Source organism: Hippopotamus amphibius, chromosome 6 (assembly GCF_030028045.1).
Source record: "Hippopotamus amphibius kiboko isolate mHipAmp2 chromosome 6, mHipAmp2.hap2, whole genome shotgun sequence".
Classification (NCBI taxonomy): domain Eukaryota; kingdom Metazoa; phylum Chordata; class Mammalia; order Artiodactyla; family Hippopotamidae; genus Hippopotamus; species Hippopotamus amphibius.
This window is the reverse complement of record NC_080191.1, coordinates 137,193,719-137,218,020: the sequence shown is the minus strand read 5'-3', so window position 1 is coordinate 137,218,020 and position 24,302 is coordinate 137,193,719. Positions and strand designations below refer to the sequence as shown.

General features: G+C 38.8%; 1 protein-coding gene across 2 annotated transcripts; it reads right to left on the bottom strand.

The window, feature by feature from the left end:
* Positions 1–906: 906 nt before the first annotated feature.
* On the bottom strand, positions 907–24,096 carry MFSD1 (major facilitator superfamily domain containing 1). Of its 2 annotated transcripts, XM_057739265.1 has the most exons (16): positions 23,830–24,096; positions 21,030–21,082; positions 19,993–20,105; positions 18,427–18,469; positions 18,048–18,115; positions 16,456–16,564; positions 11,834–11,936; positions 9,969–10,067; positions 8,665–8,776; positions 7,694–7,750; positions 7,183–7,339; positions 5,803–5,900; positions 5,076–5,188; positions 3,373–3,420; positions 2,839–2,896; positions 907–1,692 (listed from the first exon to the last, which is right to left on the bottom strand). In XM_057739265.1, exons 1-16 carry the CDS (start codon positions 23,999–24,001, stop codon positions 1,689–1,691), a joined length of 1,407 nt encoding a protein of 468 aa, XP_057595248.1. In that variant the 5' UTR covers positions 24,002–24,096; the 3' UTR covers positions 907–1,688. The 2 variants fall into 2 exon arrangements, with proteins under 2 accessions (XP_057595248.1, XP_057595249.1); XM_057739266.1 differs by lacking the exon at positions 907–1,692 and having other exon boundaries at positions 2,835–2,896.
* Positions 24,097–24,302: the final 206 nt, after the last annotated feature.

Below are 24,302 nucleotides of genomic sequence, written 5' to 3'. Positions count from 1 at the left end.
GACACAGTCCCTGCTCTCACGGAGCTTACAACCTGAAGGAAGAGACCCATACACACCTCATCACATTCTTCATTACAAGCTGAGGTAAGCTAAGAAGAAAAAGTACAGGGTTTTTCAAAGATCACAGGCATTTCAGAAGAAGCTGATATAGCTTGAAGGGTCTGGAAGAGTTTCCACAAGAAGAATGGTTCCAAGCTGGGGCTAAAGTTTCCTGTTGTAAATCCTGTGAAATCAGGCTGTAGAGAATCCTGGATAAAATATTCTAAGCAAAGGGAGCAGCACAGACAAAGCCCCTGAGAAAGGAAGTAACACGACCAATCTGAAAAAATGGAAGCAGCTCACTGTAGCTGAGGCAGAGAGGTAGTGAAAAGAGTGAGGCGAGGGCCGGACCACACACACCCTCACAGCAGCAGACTTTTCTCAACTGGAAAGGCCAATTTTCAACAGCCATGGGCTAGACCTGTCACATGGCAGTCCAAGTCTAAAGAACTAACAACTGAATAATGACACAATAAATCACAAACCAGAAAAATGGATGTAAATAAACTTATCCTGAATAAGGAATGCACTTTCAAGCTGCTCTAGAACTTTTAAACTTACCATGTTATGCCATGTACTTCAAACAGTATAATCAGCTAAATACTTTACATAGTTGTTGTCTAAAATATCCGCATGTCCAAAGAAAGCAAAACACATAAATTCCTTGATTTTAATATGTAATATGACAAGACTAAGTCAACTAAAAAGTGTTTGTCAGAAAAATTTCATATCCATATTTTAATGCAAAAAATATAAATGTTCTCATCTGGAGAAAAAACTACTCCCATAATCTTTCAAAGACAGTAATAAGGCAAATTTTCTTTATTCCAACTTAAATTTTCTCGTAGAGATCATCTTCCACATAAATAAGAGTTAAAATCAGCATTTTAATATTTTTTAAAAATCAAAAGTTAAAAGACATCAAGGATTCCTTTTGCAGCGTTTTTATTTATCCTTGTAGATATGCAATTATAATTTACAGGACGCTTTTTAGTAATTAATTGGACTATAAGAAAAGCCGTACAGAAAGTTTGTACCACAAAATCATGTCCCTAAGAGATTAGGGTCCTCAGTAACAGAGAGAGAAAGAAGCTCAAGAGGAAGTAACCTCTCATAACTAAAGAGAGCAGAACACAATCTGCAATTTGTGGAAATGAAGCTCCATAAAAATATCTTTCAAATATTCCCTATTACAAAAGGGAATGCTTATTAAAATGCCATTGTTTATTCTATATAAAACATCCCTTCTACCCTCTCAAAAGCTTTCTTTTTGCTTTAAGATAAAGAAAAGGCCATACCCCTAAGTTATACTTTGTGAAAATTATCTCAATACAAGATCCAAAGATTTCCATTTTTTACTATCCTTACTCAAAAGTAAGGACATCGCCTGCATGTACCACATGCAATTTTCTAAACTTCACCATTGATGAGCCTGCTCCAAAGCAGAATTCTTCAGCAATACAAAAGACACAGGCTAAAATAATCCTCACGATTATACTTTAAAATAGGTGTATTCAAAACATAAATATAATAATTCTCCAGACCATTATTTTTCCTAACAACTAGACTCTAAATTAAAAAAAAAAGTTGGAGGTTTTCAAACCAATGATATGTGCAGCCCATTCTCATGACACAGTCATTTAAACTTCTCATCTGCAAAACACAATGCAATACATTATCAACAAATGGAGGGAAAAAAAGACAAAACCCCACCATCACAAAATGAAACCCATAACCACTAGAAGACATGCAGTGCCAAATATTAAGTTACACATTTTGCTGGATAATCTTTTCACTCCTCTCGATCATAAAAGCAATACAGGATTGATGTAGAAAATTTGGACAATATAGAAGAGCCGAGAAAAAAATAAACTCTTCTAACCTTACCACCCAAATGGAATTGTTAATACTGGGGGTTTTTCTTTCAGCATTTTTTCTATTACATACAAGTAATGGATTTAAGAAATACACATGCCTGCACACTTTTTCTTGAATAAAATTAGGATATTATATTTGCATTTTTACCTCTGTTTACTTAACATATGGCATGTTGAGTATCTCTGACTTTAAAAATCCTTCTAAAACATGACTTTAACAACGTGTATTTATAGAAGTAGAATTACTATGTTAAAAGGGAATTTGAGATGGCCAAGAATCAAGCCCAAGAAAGCAGTGTTGTTCTACACAATTTTAACCTAGTCAAAATTCATAAAACTTAAGAGTCATGTGGTATGTGTTTACAAATAAATTTTTTAAGTCATAAAAAACTCAATGTCTAAAAACCTAGAAATAACAAGAAACAGAATCACTACTATGTTTTAGCATGCACTCATGGAAAAAATTAAACTTAAACCCCACTCTATATACTTTAATCTGTTCTAAGTGAGTCAGAGAACAAAGAACAGCATGTTAGTACCAGAAGAAAATAAAAGATTATCTCAACTAGTTAAGAAAAAGAAAATATGAGAAAGAATGGAAGGGTGAGCCCAGCACAAGAAGTTAGGACAAAGACCTTTCCTCTAATAAATTACAAACACTGCAGGTCTCTCTCTTCTCTCAGAAGGCAGGTTAAAGCCCAATTTGTACTTTATCCCCTTCATTTTAACCTTTGATATCCACCCTTTTAAAATTTTCCAACACGAAGAAGAATTATGCTACCAATAGTTTTAGAGACAATCATTAGCTCTCAAAACTCAAGAAAAAGACATTTCTTAAAAGCCCAAACCCAATATCTTGAAATGAAATACTAGTCTTTTAAGATTTTCATAATAGACAATTCTTCTTTCTTTCAATACTTACTCTGCATGAGAAAGTTTTATTTCTTCCCTTTGTCTTGCAGAATAATTTAGGTTCCCACCTAAAATACAAATAAGCATAGAATCTTTTCAACATAACTATCATAAATAAAATTCAAACATGCACATGTACACACACTAAAAAGGCTATGGAAGGTAAGAAAGAAACAGTTTACCTCCTGCAAACTTCCCAAGGGGAAAAAAATGCTTTTTAAGAATCCTTAAACATAGGAAGGGCTTTAGGTTATTTTTTTTTAAAGTCATACTTCTTTATGTTACTACAAAAAGAACATTTAAAATTTTACATTACAAAACTTAAACTGAACTGACCAGAAAGAACAGGACAACAATTTTAATAAATGTGAAGGTCCAGAATACATAATTATATGTTACAAAATAAACTGTGTTCCATCACTATGAACAGAATGCTATTACATGAACTAAAGCACTGGCCTCTACAGGGGCATGGAGACCATCCAGGGACCCCACAAGATGATCCACTGTGGTTTAAGAAGAAAATACCTGAACTTCTACTTACCCTGGGCACGATTCACCAAGTAGAGTAAGACCACAGATAAAAGTGACACTGGAAGTGAAAAAAACATAGGGCCCTTAAAAACATACTTTTCCCCAATGATTCGTATGTAATCGTAATTACAAAGTAAAGCTTAGAAAAGCAAATCTTTCTTAACTAGCATTTAAAAATAAAAACATTCTTCACATTATTTTCCAAAAGCACTAAAAATAAGTTACATACAATTTCCTCCATGAGAAATATATTTTTAAAATCTGAGCCCAGGGATGGCAGGGACAGAAAAAGAGAAACTTGAGACCCCTCTGCCCCCAGAAGAAAGAGCCAACCCACAGGTCATTTCTCTTTCCTCTATCTTTGTAATGCTGGTCATCCCCAGCACTTCCCCAAAACTCCTGCCAGCTGCTAGACTGCTTACGTTTTTACAGAGAGCCAAAAAGAAGTAATCTTTGGTGGGGGGGGTTAGGTCTGAAAACACCATGCCCATTTTACAAATTAACCAAACATTAAAACGTGGTCATTAAACTTCTAGAAACCCAGAGCCAGTAAAGGCCTCAGAAAGTCAGCTACTTGGCTTTTCACTCTAACAAGTGTGGCACACTTAAGTTAATAAATATGTCAACAAAACATTTTTAAATGGCATGGTGTTTGGTTAGAGAACCAAATTTATAAACCACACGCTGCAGCATCAAAAACAGATAAAAACACTTTCACAACCTAGTATTGTGAATCTGTATATGGCCCATTAATTAAGAATAATATATTTTTAAAATCTGATGTGTTAATTTCTAAAATTATGAGATAATAAAATGCATTCAGGCTATTCATAAGCAATCATCTGCAAATACTTCAGATGTATAGATGGTCTTTACTCCTGTCAATGAAAATGAAGTCGGATAAAATCATCTCTAGGGCTTGCCATTTTAAACACAATTTGTTGAAGTATAAAAGACATCTTGATATGTTATGTGAACATTTTTTTCCAGATGAACACAATTGATATGTAAAGCGAACACTGTGGAAAAATACTGATTTATTTTTGTACTTTTCAGCAGTTTCCTAATGCTTCCTATTTTTAACCAATGAATCACTACAGGTAAAAATTAAATAACATGACTAAGAATAAAAACAATTCAAAACAGACTAATGAATAAACCATAAGCACTCACACCTAAGCCACACTAATGTCCACACATTCACACCAGGGACATAGGACCCTTCAAATGGTTCCACTCTAAAGAGGAAAGTGTTCTTTAAAAACCATAAATATTTATAAAACAGACAAGATGAGTATGGGATCTGGGTAGCCATTTCTGTAGGGTTTTTTTCACTAAGGATGCTTTTAATGTTCACTGATGTTTTAACATGTATTCATACTACATTCTTTCTTCCATTATAATTAAAAATACATAACATGACATTTACCGTTTTAAGATAAATATTTAAAACATAATATAAAGCAGATGGCATTGCTGCCTTTAAGGAAAGGAATCTCCTGAAAAATGCCTACAAATCTTCAGAAAACTAAAAAGTCACCAGCTGGGACAGTGATGCACAGGCTAAGAATTAGGCAAATCTGAGTGATACATCTTAGGGATTTGGTTTAAAAAAGGGGAAAAGAGACAATAACAACAAAAACCTAAAAGTATAAACGAGAACGTTCTGCAGTATATTAAAAGCAACTAAATGTTGCCAGGTGGCGCACTTACAAGAAACACAGGCAATGAAGAAAACTTCTAAAAACAGATATCCCCTAGTATCCAGTATCATGCCAGCAATGATGGAAATGACCGCCAACCCAAGATTCTGAATGGACTGCATGCTACAATTTAAGAAATTAAAAAACAAAAAAATACACATTTCAATTCTAAAGTCTTCACACACAGAGCAGCAATTCACTGTAAATATTAGTATCTATAAACCACATACTATTAGTGTTAAGAGATGTTTTCAACCAGGAATGACCTGATTAGATTTTTTTTTTAATCCCATGACTGTTTCCACTACTAAACTTTAGGCTCAAAGGTAATGGAGTTTGCCTTAGCAAGTGCAATCTGAACTCAACACCTTCCTGCTGAATGAAATGAAGGGCTAAGTGAATACCACCCACAGATTTGGTTTCCCCCTTTGGCCTTTTGTGCCAGAGACGGGAACTCAACTTCTCACTGAGAAGCCCTCAGATAAATGGGCAGTGGGATGGTCACGTCAGCAACAATCTCTTATGGGGGTTAGCTTAGCTCCAGCTCTCTTGCTAGAGGCTCGGAGCACTTTTTTGCCACAATAGTAAGATTAACTGACTTTTTTGGTTATTTTTAGGTTCAGAGCTGTCCCAGAAGCCTGAAGATGACTAGATTCAGGAGACCTGGAGTTTTATAAGATGATTAAATTGACAGAGCAGAGAGAGACATTATATGATCCACAATGCAAACAACTTACAAGCCATATGCAGTTCCCAGCTGATGTTCAGGAACTACAAATGCCACCATTGGCCACAATGCACAGGCGAGCAATGAGTAGGAGAGTCCCAGGAGACACTAAAGAAAGCAATACAGAAAAGAGTAAAAAGGTCTTATATTTACCAAAAGGTGATTTTCTTTTGATGCAGATTAGCAAGAGTGACAAAATAACTAACATGTGAATATCCGTGCAAATTGTGTTGCAAAATAATTGGGCTAAAAACTCATATTCAATACAAAAAGGTCTTGGCCCTCCCTAACAGTATCCCTCTAGTGAGTGACAAAATACACACAACACTGTCTTCACCATTTTATATTACATGAATATATAATTGGCTGGGCCCAGGGTGCAGTCAAAGACTAAACAAGAAAATAAAGCTAATTTGCAAAAAGTCATTTCCAATGTTTCAAGCAAGCTAATTTTTCAGTATTCATTAGGGATTACAAATTAAGCAATCAAGGAAACATCATGCCAATAGCCCATTATCTTACCTCTGGGTCATCACCACCACAGCAGAGAACCAACAACCACCACTGCTTATCAAACATCACCTAATACTAACTTCTTCAACTAAAGAAGAAACCTTATGCTTTAAGTTAAAATAAGATCATCTATCCCTATCTGATTAGCAACAATTAAAATAATGCCAATGTCTAACAATGGCAAGGATACTAAAAAACAAACATATTCATGTATTATTGGTAAAACTATAAATGGGTAGAAAGTTATCAGAGGAGAGGTTTCACAACAAAATGTTAGCTGTGCAAAAAGCCTCTGCTCTAGCATTTCTACTTCAAGGAATCCATCCTAGAGAATTCTCACCAAGTGCACAAACATATATGTTCAAGATATTCTTTTATTCATAGGTAAGAAATGCAGCACTTTGGCCTGTGGTCTTAAAAATGACATTTTGAAGACCAATAACAAAAACTTGATGAATTCATTATTACTTTTTGACCTAAGAGTCAAACACAAAAGAACGCAAAACCATGGATAATGAAAGGCGCTTACACATTTTTTTTGCCACCCATGATGGAATGACTTCTTTTAATGAAGTACAGAAAAATAAATGGAACTAATAAGCATCTGGCTTTTATAAGGCTATTTTATTTCAAATTCTGTATCAGCATTGAGGGTACTCTTGTTATACAGGCCAAAGGAAATCAATAAATACCTTATGCATTATTTATTAATATTTATATACTTTAAAAATAGTTATACTGCAGAAACTGAAATTGTCATCGTTTTCCCCACTGTCACAAGCACTACCATCAGAAGAGCTGAACATGACTTCTGATACATGCTGTACCGAGTCCTCCCTGTAGCCCTGAGCCCCGCAGGTGTCAGCAGCGACATTACCATAGCAATCCAAGGGTTCCACAGCGTGAAGGCCAGCATCATGTGGGAGGCGAGAGTGGTCACCACTGCACACAGGACCCAGATGATGTTCCTTCCTGTTTTATCCACCAGGAGCCCAAATATTGGGGACATGGGAGCTGATATTACATATACAATACTGCCCAGAAAATATAAAAGATATTTAATAAAATATATCACAGCAAGGAAAAAAAAAAAAACACCCAAAGTCCTAAATTCTAAAATCATTAGGTAAAGCAAACCCTAGCTCATTTAACATTCTTCTAAAATGGTCAGCAGTAAATAGAAATATAAACATATAAACAGTGGTCCAAGACTTCTTTAGTCTTCCATTAATGCAAAGATGGCCACTGAGGATCAAGACCCAAGAGAGACTTGGTTTCACACTGTAGATGTTAGCTTGTATACGTCTTTTCTGTCTCTTACAACACTGGGCTATAATGAAAGACCCACACTAAGCACACAGAAAGCACTTACAGAATTAATGGAATACCTGTTAATAGCACTCGCTGCCTGGGAGGAAAATCCAAATTTCTCTGTAAAAAAAACCCTAAAATAAAAAAGGAGAGGAAATAAAAAACCAAACACTTTAGAGAGAACTATTCTGTTTTTTAAAAATAAAGGCAAAATAAAGCAATAAAAATAAGTTTAGTCAATTTTCCCTTCTTTACACTGTTTTCCCACCTTATTTGATAATTCATCTTTGAGCAACTGGCTACAGCTTTAGTAATTATGTAAGTACTTCACCAACCAAATAAAATATATTGGTACCTATTTTTTCCTTTTTTATGTGTATAGCAAACAATACACACAAATTTTCAAAAACCCAAATGTATTACTACAAGGAATTAAGATGGCTCTTTTCCTTAAAAGCAACACTGGATGGGTTCTTTGCTAAACAATGCATAAAACTCTCAAACTGTAAAATGACAGTCTGAATTTAAAGGTTATAATTACAAAGACACATCTCCACAAACACACTCACACACTGCTCGGTTTAAATAGCTGCCCACAAAAACGGAGAGAAGGTAGAATACAAAGCAAAAAAGAATTTGATTTAAACCCTGTAACTGAGTCTGGCAGAACTGCAGTCCTAACAAATAGAGATATGCCCTGTCACTACGAACCAATGCACTGTCTCCTTTCTCAATAAGAAGTTTCCTAACAAAGAAATAAATAGGAAATAAAAAAGAATACAAATCCAAAATCAAGCATTAAAATAAATCAGTATTATGAATCAAAAATCGTTTTTAGGTATTTCTTCAAAAAACTAAAACAAGTATTAAACCAATACTAAATCTTAAGCTAGGAAAATCAGTTGTATCCCAGGATGTAAAACAATTCCTGTGAAAATATAAACTATAACCAGAGAAGCAAAATTTATAGCTTAAAAAAATTACATTTATGTGACTGAATTCTCATTATAATTTAGTGAACAAAAATGGAATGCTAGTGAATACTCACTTCCCAAGTCCAATGAAAGGGAACACAGCAACATAATAGCAGACACAGATGATGAATATGAGCCACAGGGGTAAAGAGAAGTCCTTCACATCAGTTAACTTGATAACTTCACCTTATGGAAGAAAGGGAAGACACTGTCAGTATCATTTTGCATTTCTGGGGCTTCCTAGGTGGCGCAGTGGTTAAGAATCCACCTGCCAATACAGGGGACATGGGTTCGAGCCCTGCTCCAGGAAGATCCCACATGCTGCGGAGCAACTAAGCCCATGCGCCACAACTACTGAGCCTGTGCTCTAGAGCCCGTGAGCCACAACTATTGAGCCCATGAGCTGCAACTACTGAAGCCCACGCGCCTAGAGCCCGTGCTCCGCAACAAGAGAAGCCATGGTAATGAGGAGCCCGTGCACCACAACGAAGAGTAGCCCCCACTCACCGCAACTAAAGAAAGCCCGCGCACAGCAAAAAAGACCCAATACAGCCAATTAAACAAATAAATTAAAAAAAAATTTTGCATTTCTAAGTCAAGACTATTTTCCTTTTACCATGTGATTAAGCTTTGCAATTCAGTTAAAAAAATTTTTTCTCAGTAAATCACTAGAACATAGTTTCTGGGATAAGTCAAAAAGACAATAGAAAATGCAAAATCTAAGATTAGTATCTACCTTCTTTCTCTCTTTCAAGAACACTCATCACTTTGCAAATATACAAAGTACAATCAAGAATGTAAATTCTGGACTTGCTAGCTGGCACAATGGTTAAGAATCTGCCTGCCAATGCAGGGGACACGGGTTCGATCCATGCTCCAGGAAGATTCCACATGCCACAGAGCAACTAAGCCCATGCACCACAACTATTGAGCCTGTGTGCCGCAACTACTGAAGCCCATGCACTTAGAACCTGTGCTCTGCAACAAGAGAAGCCACCACAATGAGCAGCCTGCACACCACAATGAAGAGTAGCCCTTGCTCGCCACAACTAGAGAAAGCTCGTGTGCAGTATCGAAGACCCAACGCAGCCAATACAGACAGACAGACAGACAGACAGACATAAATAAAATGTAAATTCTGCCAAAACTGCTTACAGGAAAAAAAAAATGTACCCAAAAGTTTAGACAAGTGGAAATAAAAGATTTAAATCAACTATACTCCAATATAAAATAAAAACATTTTAAGTGGAAAAAGATTTAATAAACATATATTAAGCCTCACTGGGTTCACACTACATTAGGAAACTTACCTCATTGTAAACTATCTCAGAAAGGCCATAATTCCTAAAAGCCTAACTTTTCTTGCATTTAGACTAACCTGTTTTTCCTTGCTCTTTATGAAGGATTCGTTCTGCTCTCTGATCCAAGTAAGCAAGGGCCAAGGCACAGACTAGTGAAAGAATACATGTTATGCCCCCTATAATAAAAAAAAAGAGAGATTTTTAAAAGAGAACCAAACTGAAGGTTTCCAAAAGGCAGCACATTACTCTAACAGCAAAAAACTTAGCAGCTGAAAGGGATGGCATCTACACACGTAAGTGAAAAGCCTACAATTACTAAATCAGGATGGAGGGAAAGGAAGTGCAAACAGCAGTCACTATACTATATTATTTGCCAGTAGAAGGTTGGAGATTAGATGGAAAAGACTAGAACAAACAAGGTTAGTCTTGTAATCAGAATACAGATTGAAGAAAGCTGATGATCAGCTATCAGATTAGTCCTAATTTCTTAACTCAGTCTAAACACCAATTATTGATGGATGCCGGGGGAAAAAACTGTAAATGCAAAGTCTTGATTCTGTGATCTCCTCATGTTCCTTCTGATTCTTTCCCAAGCCTAACCCTTGCTCCTACCCTGTGGCAGCCCCGAGGGCCCCATCCTCCCACAGCACAGCCCGCTCACTCTCCTTCGGGTATTCAGCATTACTCACCAATGCTGACCTCATTATCCTTAAAGTGAATCAGGATAAAGAGTGAATAAAGTTTACACTTCTCAAGAATCTTAATAAAAACAAGCTTAGTAAAATAAATGAAATCTTTAATTGGCTGACATAATATGACATAATATGAAAAGCTGCAAAGAGTCAGTAGACATGGGTTCTACTTCTTGCACAACAAGCGGATTGACCTTGGGCAAGGATTTTAACCTCTCTGGGCTTCAATCTTCCCAAGTGTAAAATCAGAAGCTTTGATTTGATGGCACAGATCTTTTCTGGCTCTAAAATTCTTTAAAATTTTCAAATTCTCCACTGAGGAGAGAACTAGAAGGAATACTGAAGAGCATTTAAAAATAAGAAAGAGGATATAAGTGGCAAAGGATCTGAGAGGGAGGGGAAGAAAGGAGTCTCTAGACACAAGCTGCCTGTCTAGGATTACCTCTCACTGTCCGCCCTTCACCAGCCCATACAAAGGAATTATAAGGAATAAAAGACATCACAGAGCCTTCAGCCCACCACCCACAGGTCTCCCTAGGGCTCTGCAAACAGCTCTCCACATCCCATGGGACTGTTAGACAAATTTACTGCTTGGAGAAGAAGCACAGGTGGTGAATCCAGAGAGCCTCATCCGCTTCTCAGCGACCCACCCAGCAACCAGCACAACCCAGCCTTAGCCAACAGAACTTAGGGCCACAAGGGACCTATAAGGTTTTAGTCACATACCCACAATTTTACAGAAAACTAAGACACGGAGGTTAACCTCCTTGCCCAAGATGAGCCAGGACCAGAACCCACGCTCCGAGCTCCGAACTTGGGTTTCCGACCATATCCTATCACCTCTGCATTCTATAAAATCTAAGCTTCATAAGCACATGAAGTGAATTTGACCAAAAGGAAACAATTCTCCCTTCTGCTACAGACTATTAATGAACACCTTACCAGTACAAATTCCCTGACTGTTTTCAGAGTTCTCACATACACTTTCATTTGCCCATCACAGCAAAAGTGAAGCACACATGATGGGACAAGATCCTTATTTTAAGAAAGTGGAAATAAAAACACAAATGCGGTGAATGATGCCACTATGTTCACCGTGTCTAATTAAGTCCAAGAACTAGTGAACCGTGCAGGCAAAACTATAACCAGGTGGTCTAACCCCGATTCCCGTGTTCTTTCCTCTTCCTCACACCACTTCCTATGACAAGCTGTCAGAAGAGACAAAAGGTGGGACTTCAGAAGTCACTAACCGATCATAAGTGTGACCCCAAGGGTTGTGTGACCAGCAGAACCCAGTGAAGCTTCAACCTTAGAATATAGCCATCCCATGAGGTTCATGTTTACTGTACTTCCCTGAAATAGAAGGGGGGAAAAAAATCAACATAATTTTCATTTCTGTCTTGCTCAAAAAGAAAAAAAAAAAAAATGACGTGAGGTAGCTTAGAGAAATAGGTATAATAGGGTTCAGATTAAGCAACAGATAATTTAAAAAAAAAAAAACACTACAAGCGAAAAACTAACAACCTAAGATAAAGCCACAGATAAGATTACCACACAAAAATGCCAATTTATAGAAAATGCTAGTACTCAAAACTGCACAGTACATCTAGAACATCCTGGTAGCTCAGACAAAAATGAAACATGAGTTACAAAATTCACAGGGTACCCAAGACAAAAATAAACTTTGGCTCAGAAAAAGCACAGTTTTTCCTGATGTTGACATCTGAAAAAGAAAAAGAAAAATCACCCTCTGATTGTCCTTAAGAAGACAGTAGCAGTACATAATAGTAAGAAGTCATTCGTTTATTCTTCCATTTAGCAGTTCTTGAATCCTGATTACATGCCTGTCACTGTTCTAGTTACTGGGAATAAAATAAAGAACAAAACAGAAAAATTTCCAGCTCTCCTCAAGAGCAACTCCATTTTAGTGGGGTAGAAAGAGCAATATTTAATATACTGTATATTGCTATTTAATATACAGTATATTAAATAACAATAAGTGCTTTTAAAAAATATGGACAAAAATAAAGCATGGAAGGAGAATAGAAGGACCTTGCTGAGAACGTGACTGTGGATTAAGAACATGAAGGAAGCTGGGAGGCTACCCAGGGGAAGAGCACAGTATTCCAGACAGAAGGAACAGCCAGTGAACAGGCCCCAAGAGGCAGGCTGCCCAGCGTGCTCAAGGCAAGGAGTGTAGAGACTAGGACAGTGTCAATGAAGAAGCGAGAGGATGAGATGAGCTCCCCAGAGAGGAACTGGTGGGAAAGTGGGCTACTGGTAATAATAATAACTTCCGGCTTTTATTCTGTGTGGGATAGGAAGCCACTGGGGTTCTGAGTATAGACGTGGCATAATCCTTTACATTTAAGCAGACTCGCTCTGGCTGCTATATTCAAAGCAGACTACAAGCGGGGACAACTCAAGCAAGGACATCGTCTGGAGGCTACTGCAATAATCCTGAACCGAGACAACAGGTCGTGGACCGGGGAGACTGGCAGTGGGCACAGTGAGAAGGGGCTGGAATAAAGACATATCCTGATGGTAAAGCGAACAGGATGTGCTAATGGAAAATACGTGGAGAGTGGAGGGCGTGGTAAGGAGGGGCTCAGGGTAACACCAGAGTTTTTACCTGAGCAACTGGAAGAAAAGAGTTGCTTGTAACTGAAGTTGAGAACACTTCAGCCTGAGCTGGCCTGGGGGATGGTAGGGAAGATTGAGAGCTGGGCTTTGGCTGTGTTGAGTTCGATACGTCTATCAGACAGTCAAGTAGAAATGTCAAGGAGGAAGCTGCATGTGCAGGTGTGGAATTCAGGGCAAAGGCCTGGACGATATAACTTCAGGAGCAAAGACATGCTATTTAAAACTTCAAAACCAGATGAGATTACCAAGGAAGTGAGCGGCAAAAGAAATGAGGTGTCCAATGACCAAGCCCACACTTACAGGTTGAGAAATTGAGATGGAACCAGCAAAAGTAGTAGAAGGAGCAGATAGAAAGGCAAGAGGAAAACTACAAGAGTGTAGAGTCCTGGAACCCAACAGAAGAAAGCAAGGAAAGGGGAGTGTCAACTGTGTTAAATGCTACTGACGGGTCAAGCACTGGAGACTGAGAAACGAACGTGTTCTCAACCGTATTCTCACAGCAAGTATGGCAGCAAATTGCGCGTGGCTATTTCTCACAAAATGCTAGCCAATGGCACTATTCAGATAACCAATAAGGTACAAATGGAGACCTACTGGAAACTTTCCTCAATATCACTGAAAATTCAAGCCCCTCAAAGACATATTGCCTTAATAACCCTTTAATTCTAAAATGCCTAACATGGGGACTGCCCTGGTGGCACAGTGGTGAAGATTCTGAGCTCCCAGTGCAGGGAGCCCAGGTTCGATCCCTCGTAAGGGAACTGGATCCCAAATGCATGTTGCAACTGAGAGTTTGAATGCCACAACTAAGGAGCCCACCTGCTGCAACTAAGAACTGGCACAGCCAAATAAATTAAATACATTTAAAAAAAAATACATGATAACATCCCAAGGGTCTAAAATCAGACAAACGCACAGCTCAGCCAACAAAAAATCACGGCGAGGTAAAGCCAGAAGCTCTGTGATCATTTTGAGTATGTGCAGGGCCAGCAGAAGCACAAAAGAGACTGAACCTGCATCCACCCCAGCAGCTCTGTAATGGAGTCCTTTAGTCTCATGAGTCTCTCAAGGACCCTAAATATACCAACCAGATCAGAGCTGAGCTGCCCTGGGTGACGGAGAGGTGGCTGCCTGAGATCTGGCTCCCTCCACCTCCTCCTCAGGTCCCACCACTCCCATAACCTCCACCCTGCATCCTAGAAGCCCCTGAGATTCCCTTCTAGAAACTTAGAGCTCCTCAGGACGCAGGTGAATGGACTGTAACTAGTTTGTGACCACACAGAAAAGAACCTGAAGATCACTTGTAACCACAATGGCATCACTGAGAATGAGTCTTGCTCAACTGCTCCTATTTCCTTCTTTGAGAAGTTATCAGACAGCGAGATCTACCAACTGCCACAGACATGTCTTGACTTGCACAAGATACATAATGAAGTACACAGAATATCCTTGAGGATAAAATTTAGAAAATGTGGAAAACCACACTAGTTATCAAAGAATTACAAATTAAAATAATATTTAGGTGACCCCTATCAAAATGACAAATGACTTTTTTGACAAAATGACTTTTTTTTAAAGTAATAATAGCCTGTACTATCAACGCTATAATAAAAAGGATCCTCTCATAGCCCACAGATAGAGACGTAAACATCTCTGAGAGGATAGGTGGAGTACGTCTCAACAGCCCCAGGAAACCCTAACAAACCCTCTGACTCAGTAATAATTCCATTCCTAGCAACCTAGCCTCAGCAAACAACCAGAGATGCAGACAAGCTTTAGAGTGTTGCACAACAGCACTATTTATAATAGTAGGAAATTAGAAAGAGCCTGCATGTACAAAAATATAGAAATGTGTTATACATATGACATACGTATGTGTTATTTATTTCATATGATAAAATATTACATTAAAGATATTTCATTTGTACTGGATTTTTTTGTGCTGGATTTCTTCCCTAATACTATGTTCCAAGCATTTTTATGCTATTTACGATCTTTAAAACCTTGATTTTTAATGCCAAGGATTTTTTTTAAAAACCTCTACTCACAGAAGTTCATGAGGAAAAAACCTAACAGAGTTTGGGATGGCCAAAACACCTTCCAGGTTGCATTTATAATAGCATAATGTTGTTCCCCTGGCTACCCTCTACCAGACCCCTTATCATGAAACACTATGATCATTTCCAGGTTCCAAATGCTGCAAAGGAGTACTGACCACCTGCGATGAAGTCCAGAGAGGCAGGAACACCACGGTCAGGGAGCTGAAACCCATGCCGCGTGGCTTACACAAGCACAGGAAACGAGCATGTCTGACCAAGACCTTCAAAGCTGTCTTCGTAAGCAAAGTGCTGGTGCCCAGCACAGAAAATAAACATTCACTAGAGGGCAAAAGTCAGAACAATCAGTAAAAGCTACTTGTGCAGGTAGATCTCATCTCTATGGAAGACTGAGCTTCACAACGTTAACTGTAGTAGATGAGCTGTCCCATCACACAGTGAGCTTCTAATCACTAGAAATGTACAAGCAGAGCCTGGATGACCATACGTAAAGACTTTCATTGCAGAATGCCAAAAATGGGTAAAGAAACAAGACAACGAAATCTATATAATCCATCCCAATGCTCAGATTCTTTGAACTAATGAATGCAAAATTAGCCATTTTAGGGCTTCCCTGGTGGCGCAGTGGGAAGCCCTAAGAATCCACCTGCCAATGCAGGGGACGTGGGTTTGAGCCCTGGTCCAGGAAGATCCCACATGCCATGGAGCAACTAAGCCCGGGTGCCACAACTAGGGAGCCTGTGCTCTAGAGCCCATGAGCCACAACTACTGAGCCCACGTGCTGCAACTACTGAAGCCCCCGCACCTAGAGCCTGTACTCTGCAACAAGAGAAGCCACCACAATAAGAAGCCTGAGCACTGCAATGAAAAGTAGCTCCTGCTCTCTGCAACTACAGAAAGCCTGTGCGCAGCAATGAAGACCCAATGCAGCCAATAAATTAAATAAATAAATAATAAATAAATAAGCCATTTTAGGTTGTTTCTTAAGTGAAAAAAGGTTAGAAATGCCTTAACTAAAGTAAGGTAAATGGTATACTACGGTCTAGAAAAATCTATAAAAAATCAATACCTAACTTATACACAAACACATTTCATCCTGTAATCTTTAAGAAATAACTACAAGGTTCAATCTTTTGCTTCCTATTTGGCTTCATTATCTGTGTCATACTTACAATTCTTGCCATGCTAAGCTGGAGTCCAAACACCAAGTTTAATTCTTTGCCTTTAAACCAACTCACAGCATATGTATTCTGGGCAACTGCTAAGGACTCCCCACCAATCCTAAAATGAGGAAAGAAAAGTTACAGCTTTTAAAGAAATACCAGTTAGCAATGCAGCAGGTGTAAAATTTTAACACCCCTCCCATCAAGAGATGGGGTCTATGACCCCTCTCATGAATCTAGGTGGGCTTGTGACTGCTTCAACTAGTAGAATGTGGTGGAGGTGGGGTTGTGTGATACCAAAGCTGGCTTATAAACGGTGATATCTGCCTTTTAACTCAAACATTTGCACTTAGAACCCTAAGCCACCTTTTAAGAAGTACAACTATCCTGAGTTCACCACACTATGAGAAAGCCAAGCCACTCACAGAGGACACGTTTAGGCACTCCAGCCAGCAGTGCTAGCCTTCAAGTCATCCCAGCTCAGGCTCCAGCCATCAGGTGCACAGACATGCTGTCTACGCTGTACCCTGTCCAAATTCCTGACCCAGAAAGTCCACAACATAATCGTTGTTTTACACTGCCAAGTGCTGGTGATTTAATATACTGCAATGACAACCATGACTGGCAATATGGGAGTCTCAGCTACCACATCACCATTTATGCTATATAACATGTTCATGGGGGAGAGTGGTCTATAGTTTGTGCAAACACAAAAATTCACACTTTTCAGGCCAGTATCTTCCATATCCGACATTCTCCTGCTTCCCAGATTTTAATTTTCCTTCTGTAAGTTCTACATATTGACCTTCAGGTAGGAGCTTTCTCTCCTCTGCATCCTAACACTGAGCCCTCCTCATCACTGTCCTCATCCAAAAATATTTTTCCACTTCTACTAATCCAAATTCTGTACTGATGTCAAGGCCCACTTTATCCATGAGGTCATTTCTGACCACACATCCCTCTCTGAATCCCTTTCCTATTTTTATATACTTTTTTTCCCTTCTCTCTCATTAAAAGCACTTTTGGAGGTTTGTCACCTATGTCTACATGTCCCTGGTAACTGTAAAAAGTGTAGGTTATGACATCTGCATCCCTCCAGGCAGGTAACCCATGGCTGAACTCAGAATGGGCTTACTGAACAGACACTGAAACTCATGAAGAGCAATTAGTCTTTTGGTAATTTGTTCATTCGAGCCTCTTCAACACAGTTGAAAAGGACCTACACATTAGCCACTAAGAAACAGCAAAATGTCCATTAATCACCAACCTAGAAATTGATGGTCTATACTTTTCTAAATGAGGTTTAAATCATAGTCTTCAATACAACAGAAAAGCAAAACACCTAAGAAAAATATCATTTCTGGAGAACTATTTAATGTTCAAACCCTACACAGAGTTAACTATGATCCCTCAAAATTGTTGCTTACTTTAAAGGAAAATTAAGACAGCAGTTGAACAGTCATATACACAGCTAGATTGAAAGGATTTGAAGTAATTCTCCAGAAGATACAATAATATATTTTTTGAAAACCTTTAATAAATTGATAGATGAACACTAAAACAGTAATATATTAGGATCAATGAAATTATGCATAACTTACCCAAACACAAACCTTCCAAATTCCATCAGCCAAAAAGCATTAAATATTCCACCCAGAGCAAAAACAACCTATAATGTAGAATACAAAGTAGGATCAATAAAAATGTAAATTCAAGGAATCCAAGAGAAATAAGTAACATGATGAAACGCAACTGCTACGATGATTTTAATAGTCCTTCTTAGTAAATCTCTGAAATTTAAATATCAATGTTCATCTGTCTCAAGGCTTAAAATGAACTATGCATTATGTTACATGGGCATTTGTGAACCCTGCTAAATTGAGTTAGGCTTTCACTAAACACATCTTTGCTGGTGGAATTAGACGAGAATTCAAGAGTCACTGTTGCAATGAGTCAATGAACGTTTTTGTCTTTTCTTACCTGTCCAATGCAAACAAAGCAACTAAAAATAATGGTGCCCCACCTGTTAGAGAAAGAGAGAGAATGAATTAAGAGTATATCACCAAGTCCTTCAGTAATAATTCACTTTGGGTTTCTCTGACCCCTATGCATTCCCTCCAAAGAAAGAAAAATAAGGTGCTGGTCGGCCTCTGAAGTCAGCAGCTTTCCTAGGCTGAATGCTAATCTAGAGAAGTCTTGACTTCCAAGGGGAGTCCAGAGGCTTTAGTGATGGTATACGTTTGTTTAAGCCATTATTATCTCTCAAACAAAACTTATTAAATAATTTTCAAGAAGTTCCCGGGTTCCCGTTTAAAAATGGACATTCTTTATAAAAATTGTACTGAGTTTAGGATCGACTCCAAGGAATTCTAGATTACGTAATTTTAAGTGGTTATAATTCTTGATAACTAAAAACTATTTTTAAAAGGAAAAATAGCAACCATGTTAATACAATTATAAATCTACCTACTCTAACATTCCACACTCTGAATATCTCATTAATACTTCCCCAGAGTAATAAAATACTAGTATTAGCGGAGTCCTTAAAGATCATACAAGTAAACCATCCTTCTGAAACTCAAATCCCTCCAAAGATCCTTGTAAAATGGTCATACCATAGTCTACTGAATGTTCTCTAGCGCTGAAAACTCACTGTGGTCCCAAGGCAACTCACAGCCCCTCCTGTCACCCTAATCAAGCAAAATCTTCATCATACTAAGTGGAATCTGTCTCCTTTAAATTCAAGCTAATTCTACCCCTTTAGACCAAGCAAATTAAATGTAAGTCCTCCTTTACACACTCTTCAAAATGTTTAAAAGTTAGCTCCCAAGTTTAACCACTTACAGTTTCCTTAATTCTTTTCCACCAGACATGGTTGAAAAACCCATCATTATTTTGCCCTCTGCCTTCTGAAAATATTCCCCGTCTACATCCCTCCTAAAGTCTCCACTAACAGCACACACACAACCAATCATTAGGATGAAAACTGACAAAGCTTATAATGTTGTGCCTTCTTCAGCATCTAACAGGAGTGGTCACAAAAGGTCTGATGCCTAAAGAAAGGCAAAAGAGAAAATCTCATTGGGGCTGGGAGAGGTAAACACCAACTATGTGCCAAATACTGTGCATCCATCTCTCTCAATCCTTATAACCACCTTGCAAGGCAGGAATTCAGTTTCCTCATATTTTACCAATGAGGAAACTGAAGCTCAGGAAGCTAGGAACAGCTCAGAAGAGCTGCAAAGTTGAGCAAGTGGCAGCAACAGAACTCAGACACAAGTTTGCCGATTACAAGTAAGGGCAAAATCTACCTTTAGATAACTGAGTTACCATACTCCCTGAGCAGCATTTTCCTTAACTGAAATACCAACCAAGTTTCAAAAACTAATTCCAGATATATAAGAATAACACACACACACACAAACTAATGCAGATTATCACAGTCAATGCACAAGTTTATCCAGTTCTTTCTAGAAATACTTAATCTAGTTCTGTGTTTCCTTAATAATCATATTTACCCATAAATGAGGTTTTTCCCAAGCTTACCGTATTCCAAATACTCGGTCTATCAAAAAGCCACCAAAGAAACACAAAACTACATTGGGCCAAGAATACCAGGCATACAGCAGCATGAATTTTGTGGTATTCACCTGCATATCCTGTATGGAAAGAAAACAAAACTATTTTTTCCAAGCCATTAGGTTTAACAACTAACAAATCATAACATTCTTTCTGGTAGGGCAGGCGTTTCTTAATCATTTGCAGTTACTATTGTTTTGAGACTCTCATGACAGCTATGGCCCCTACCCCAAAAAAACAGTCACACTTGGGAACTTCTTGCATCTGTAGTCATTTCAGAGGCTTCACGGTGTTCAGGATCAGTCGGCTCTTTCACTACTGGGACCACTTCTGTCTGCATCTGCCTATATTTTCTACATTTTTATTCCTCATTTATTACCTGCTGTGCAGCTCCCCCACGTGGAAAGGACAATCTTAGCCTATCCTTCTCTCCCCCCAACTAATTCCTATCTTCTTTCCCTTTCATTCTAAAATATGAAAGGCCAATCTACGTATTTCTGCAAATCCAAAGGTTAAAAAAAAAAACTTACAAAGAAAAAAAAAAAACTATCCACATACACAAGAAACTGTAAATTTCAAATATATTTTTATAAAGCCAGACTAAAAATACTGACATGGACAATCCTCTGGAATCAGTATCCACATTTTAAAAAGGAAATAACAACAAAAAACATACTTAAGAAAGCAAAATGCTATCCTACCAAATCATTGTCATTCATATGATTACACAATGGGAGAGAGAAATGCAAACAAAAGTCTGCCATACTTTTTGGCAATACTGTGGAAATAGCAATTACTTATCTAAGATGTGAAACAATATCAAGCCACAAGTGCTATAAATGAATTCTTTGTGGCCACTCATTCCAACTCAAGAACACTCCCTACCCACACAGATTTGGTGACAATGGATGTTAAAATGGATTCATTAGACAATGTTTCAGACCAGGCAACCTGAGAGCTGCTCCAGAGCCAGCAAAAGAAACAAAGGTGAAAAGTCAACTTACCTGTTTAACCTGAGTCTGAAGGGCAGCAGGATTATCATAGCAAAAATAGCTGCCTAGAAAAAGAAAAAGCAAATTTCTTTTAAGTAATAATACTTTCCAAATAAAAGTTTCAAGTTGCAATTACTATTAAATGGTGATTTTAAATGTTTATACTAGGGGCTCTAAGACTGACACTGGAAACTTTTTTTGGGAACACTTCCTTGTCCATAAATATTTTCTAAATTGCAGCCAAATAACCCAGAGAAAACATGCCAAGTTATTTACAAACTATTATTGTACAAACACTGGAAACCTGGATTAAGAAGTTAATCAACAACGAATTGTTCTTCCACCTTACTTTCATCACGTTTCATGTGTCTACTGTCTCATTAGCATCTTCATGATGCTATATATTTTCCTTAGAGCTACCAAAACACACACACACTAAAAATTTCAAAAACATCCTCAGCAGTTTCCTAGTAATGTTACCTAAAGCCACCACTTATCTTGAGAGCAGAGGAATGGAGTTTAACTGCACTGACTAAACCTGTTTTTGAAACAAGAATTCTGATTCTACAAGCAGCATACCCAAGATGAAATAATTTTGGAAATACAGTGCCAGGAATGAAGAAAAATAAAAGTTCTAAAGGATTAAGTTAAAACATAATAATAACATCTTTTGGAGGGTAAGAAAGAGAGAAGTGGAGAGAGACTGGACATTCATGCACTCAGATTTATTTTTACAGTAATAAAGTCGACAGATTTTTGATAGGCCACCAGCTAATGCTGCCTCCATTTCTCCACTAACTGTATCTAGAAGTATACATTAGAAGCCACCAGCTTTAAAGCTTATGAATGGGCACCATCTTTCCACAAAGTGAGAAGAAGGCGAACAATAAAAGATGCAAAGAAACTAAAGCCCAGCCAAGAGGCATATGAAAAGCTGCTCAACATCACTAATTATTAGAGAAATGCAAATCAAAACTACAACGAGATATCACCTCACACCGGTCAGAATGCGCATCATTCTACAAACAATAAATGCTGAAGAGGGGGTGAAGCAAAGGGAACCCTCTTGCACTGTTGGTGGGAATGTAAATTGATACAGCCATTATGGAGAACAGTATGAACTTCCTCGAAAAACTAAAAATAGAATTACCATATGACCCAGCAATCCCACTACTGGGCATATACCCAGAGAAAAGCATAATTCAAAAAGACACATGAAGCTGGTACAAGAGTGTAACGCAATTATATTCCAATAAAGAGCTTTAAAAAAAAAAAAAAAAAAAGACACATGCCCCCAGTGTTCATTGCAGCACTATTTACAATAGCCAGGTCATGGAAGCAACCTAAATGTCCATCAACAGATGAATGGATAAAGAAGATGTGATACGTATATACAATGGAATATTACTCGGCCGTAAAAAGGAACGAAAATGGGACATTTGTAGAGACATGGATGGACGTAGAGACTGTCATACAGAGTGAAGTAAGAAAGAAAAACACATATCGTAGAGTAACACATATATGTGGAATACAGAAAAATGGTACAGATCAACTGGTTTGTGAGGCAGAAACAGAGACACACATGTAGAGAACAAACATATGGACACCAAGTGGGGGGGGGATTAGGGTGGGTTGAATTGGGAGATTGGGACTGCCATATACACATTACTAATAAGAAAAAAATATATCAAATTGTACACTTTAAATACATGCAGTTTATTGTATGTCAATTATATCTCAATAATAGTTCTTACAAAAAAAGAAAAAAGAAACTAAAGCCCAAAGCATCCTCCATGTCTAGCAGTAGCATAGAGGTATCCACCATAACATTACTAAACCTGTTGATTACACTAATTCCAGCAGAGCCCATGAAAAACACATTCTTGCTTCTGTACCACGCTGATATTGACATTAGAATACTGCTGAATAAATTAGCTGCTGGAACATAATAGGCAGACATTTTTTAAATTATCTCCAGAAACTAACTGCTTTCAGAGTCACCAAATTTCATAACTGAAACCAAACACCACCAGTCCAATCCAGTATGATTGCTTCACACTGACAGAGTGGAAAAATAGAAAACATCATCTCAGTGAAGCTACAAACAAGATACACTCATATTTCACCAAGGAGGGCGAGGAGCATATATATTACTGCTAGCAAACTATTCAATCAAAAATTTTAAAGTATGTGTGGGGTTCCTTTTGGGGAGAGGGTTACCAAGGAGGGGGAGGGTGGGGGGCGGGACGAACTGGGAGATTAGGATTGACATATACACACTACTACACATAAAACAGATTTAACTAATGAAAACCTACTGTATAGCACAGGTACCTCAACTCAATGATCTGCGGTGACCTAAATGGGAAAGAAATCTAAAAAAGAGCGGAAAATTATACATATAACTGACTCACTTTGCCGTACAGCAGAAACTAACACAACAAAGCAACTATACTCCAAGAAAAATTAACTTTTAAAAAAAGTATCTTGAGAGGAACCTCGACGATCTAAGGATTCCTTCCCATCTGTGGCCGCAAGAGGAAAGTTGCTAGCCTTTTGAGACTTCTTGGAGAGCAAAGGAGTGGAACAAAACTCGCCCAGCTCAGTCCCCTGACCCCCACTTTCAGGAAGCTGAAAAAGTAGCAACACCCACAGGCGTGGATGGGGTCGCGAAGGTTAAAGAAGGGAAGCCCAGGAGCTGAAGCAAGATGCTGCGCTGAAGCCGCGTGGCACTTAAGAACGCAGTGCAACTCCAAGAGAAAGTCGGGAATTCCTGATCATCAACCCCACCCCACCAAGCCGGCCCGCTCACCGAAACCAAGGAAGCACATCAGCAACAGCACCACAAGCCGGTGCGCCAGGCGACTGGGGTCGCAGAGGGCCGGCAGCACCCCAGGGGCAGGGTGGGTAGCAGGGACGCCTCTGCCAGCCTCGTCGGGGCCGCCTGGCAGCAGCGCCCTCGCTTCCTCCTCTTCCTCCTCCATCAGGCCGGCGGGAGACCGACAGACGACAACCACTGCAACTCCGGGAGGAAGCCGCAGCCTGCACCCAGCGAAAGCTACGCTCACGTGACCGCAGTCGCTCACGTGACGCCGCGGCAGGTCACGCAGGGTTACGCTCACGTGAGGGGGCGTGACCACGTGGTGGGCATGGCCGGCGGGGAAAGAAGAGGTAGCGGCGTTGGTTTTCACCCGGAACTGCCTAAGCGCGGGGCCCCCGGTCTTACAGTGCCGACCACGCTGTCCTCTTGTTTCTCGCCCTGCCTCCGCTGCCGACCCCGCGCCG

What these genes read in the sequence shown, in the direction of transcription:
- MFSD1 (XM_057739265.1), bottom strand. Translation starts at nt 24,001, where the DNA reads ATGGAGGAGGAAGAGGAGGAAGCGAGGGCGCTGCTGCCAGGCGGCCCC. An exon ending in GCTTTGTTTGCATTGGACAG is followed by an intron (nt 18,116 to 18,426) that starts GTAAGAAAAGAC and finishes TCTACATTATAG; the next exon opens with GTTGTTTTTGCTCTGGGTGG. An exon ending in CTTCATTGCCTGTGTTTCTT is followed by an intron (nt 3,421 to 5,075) that starts GTAAGTGCGCCA and finishes TTTCACTTCCAG; the next exon opens with TGTCACTTTTATCTGTGGTC.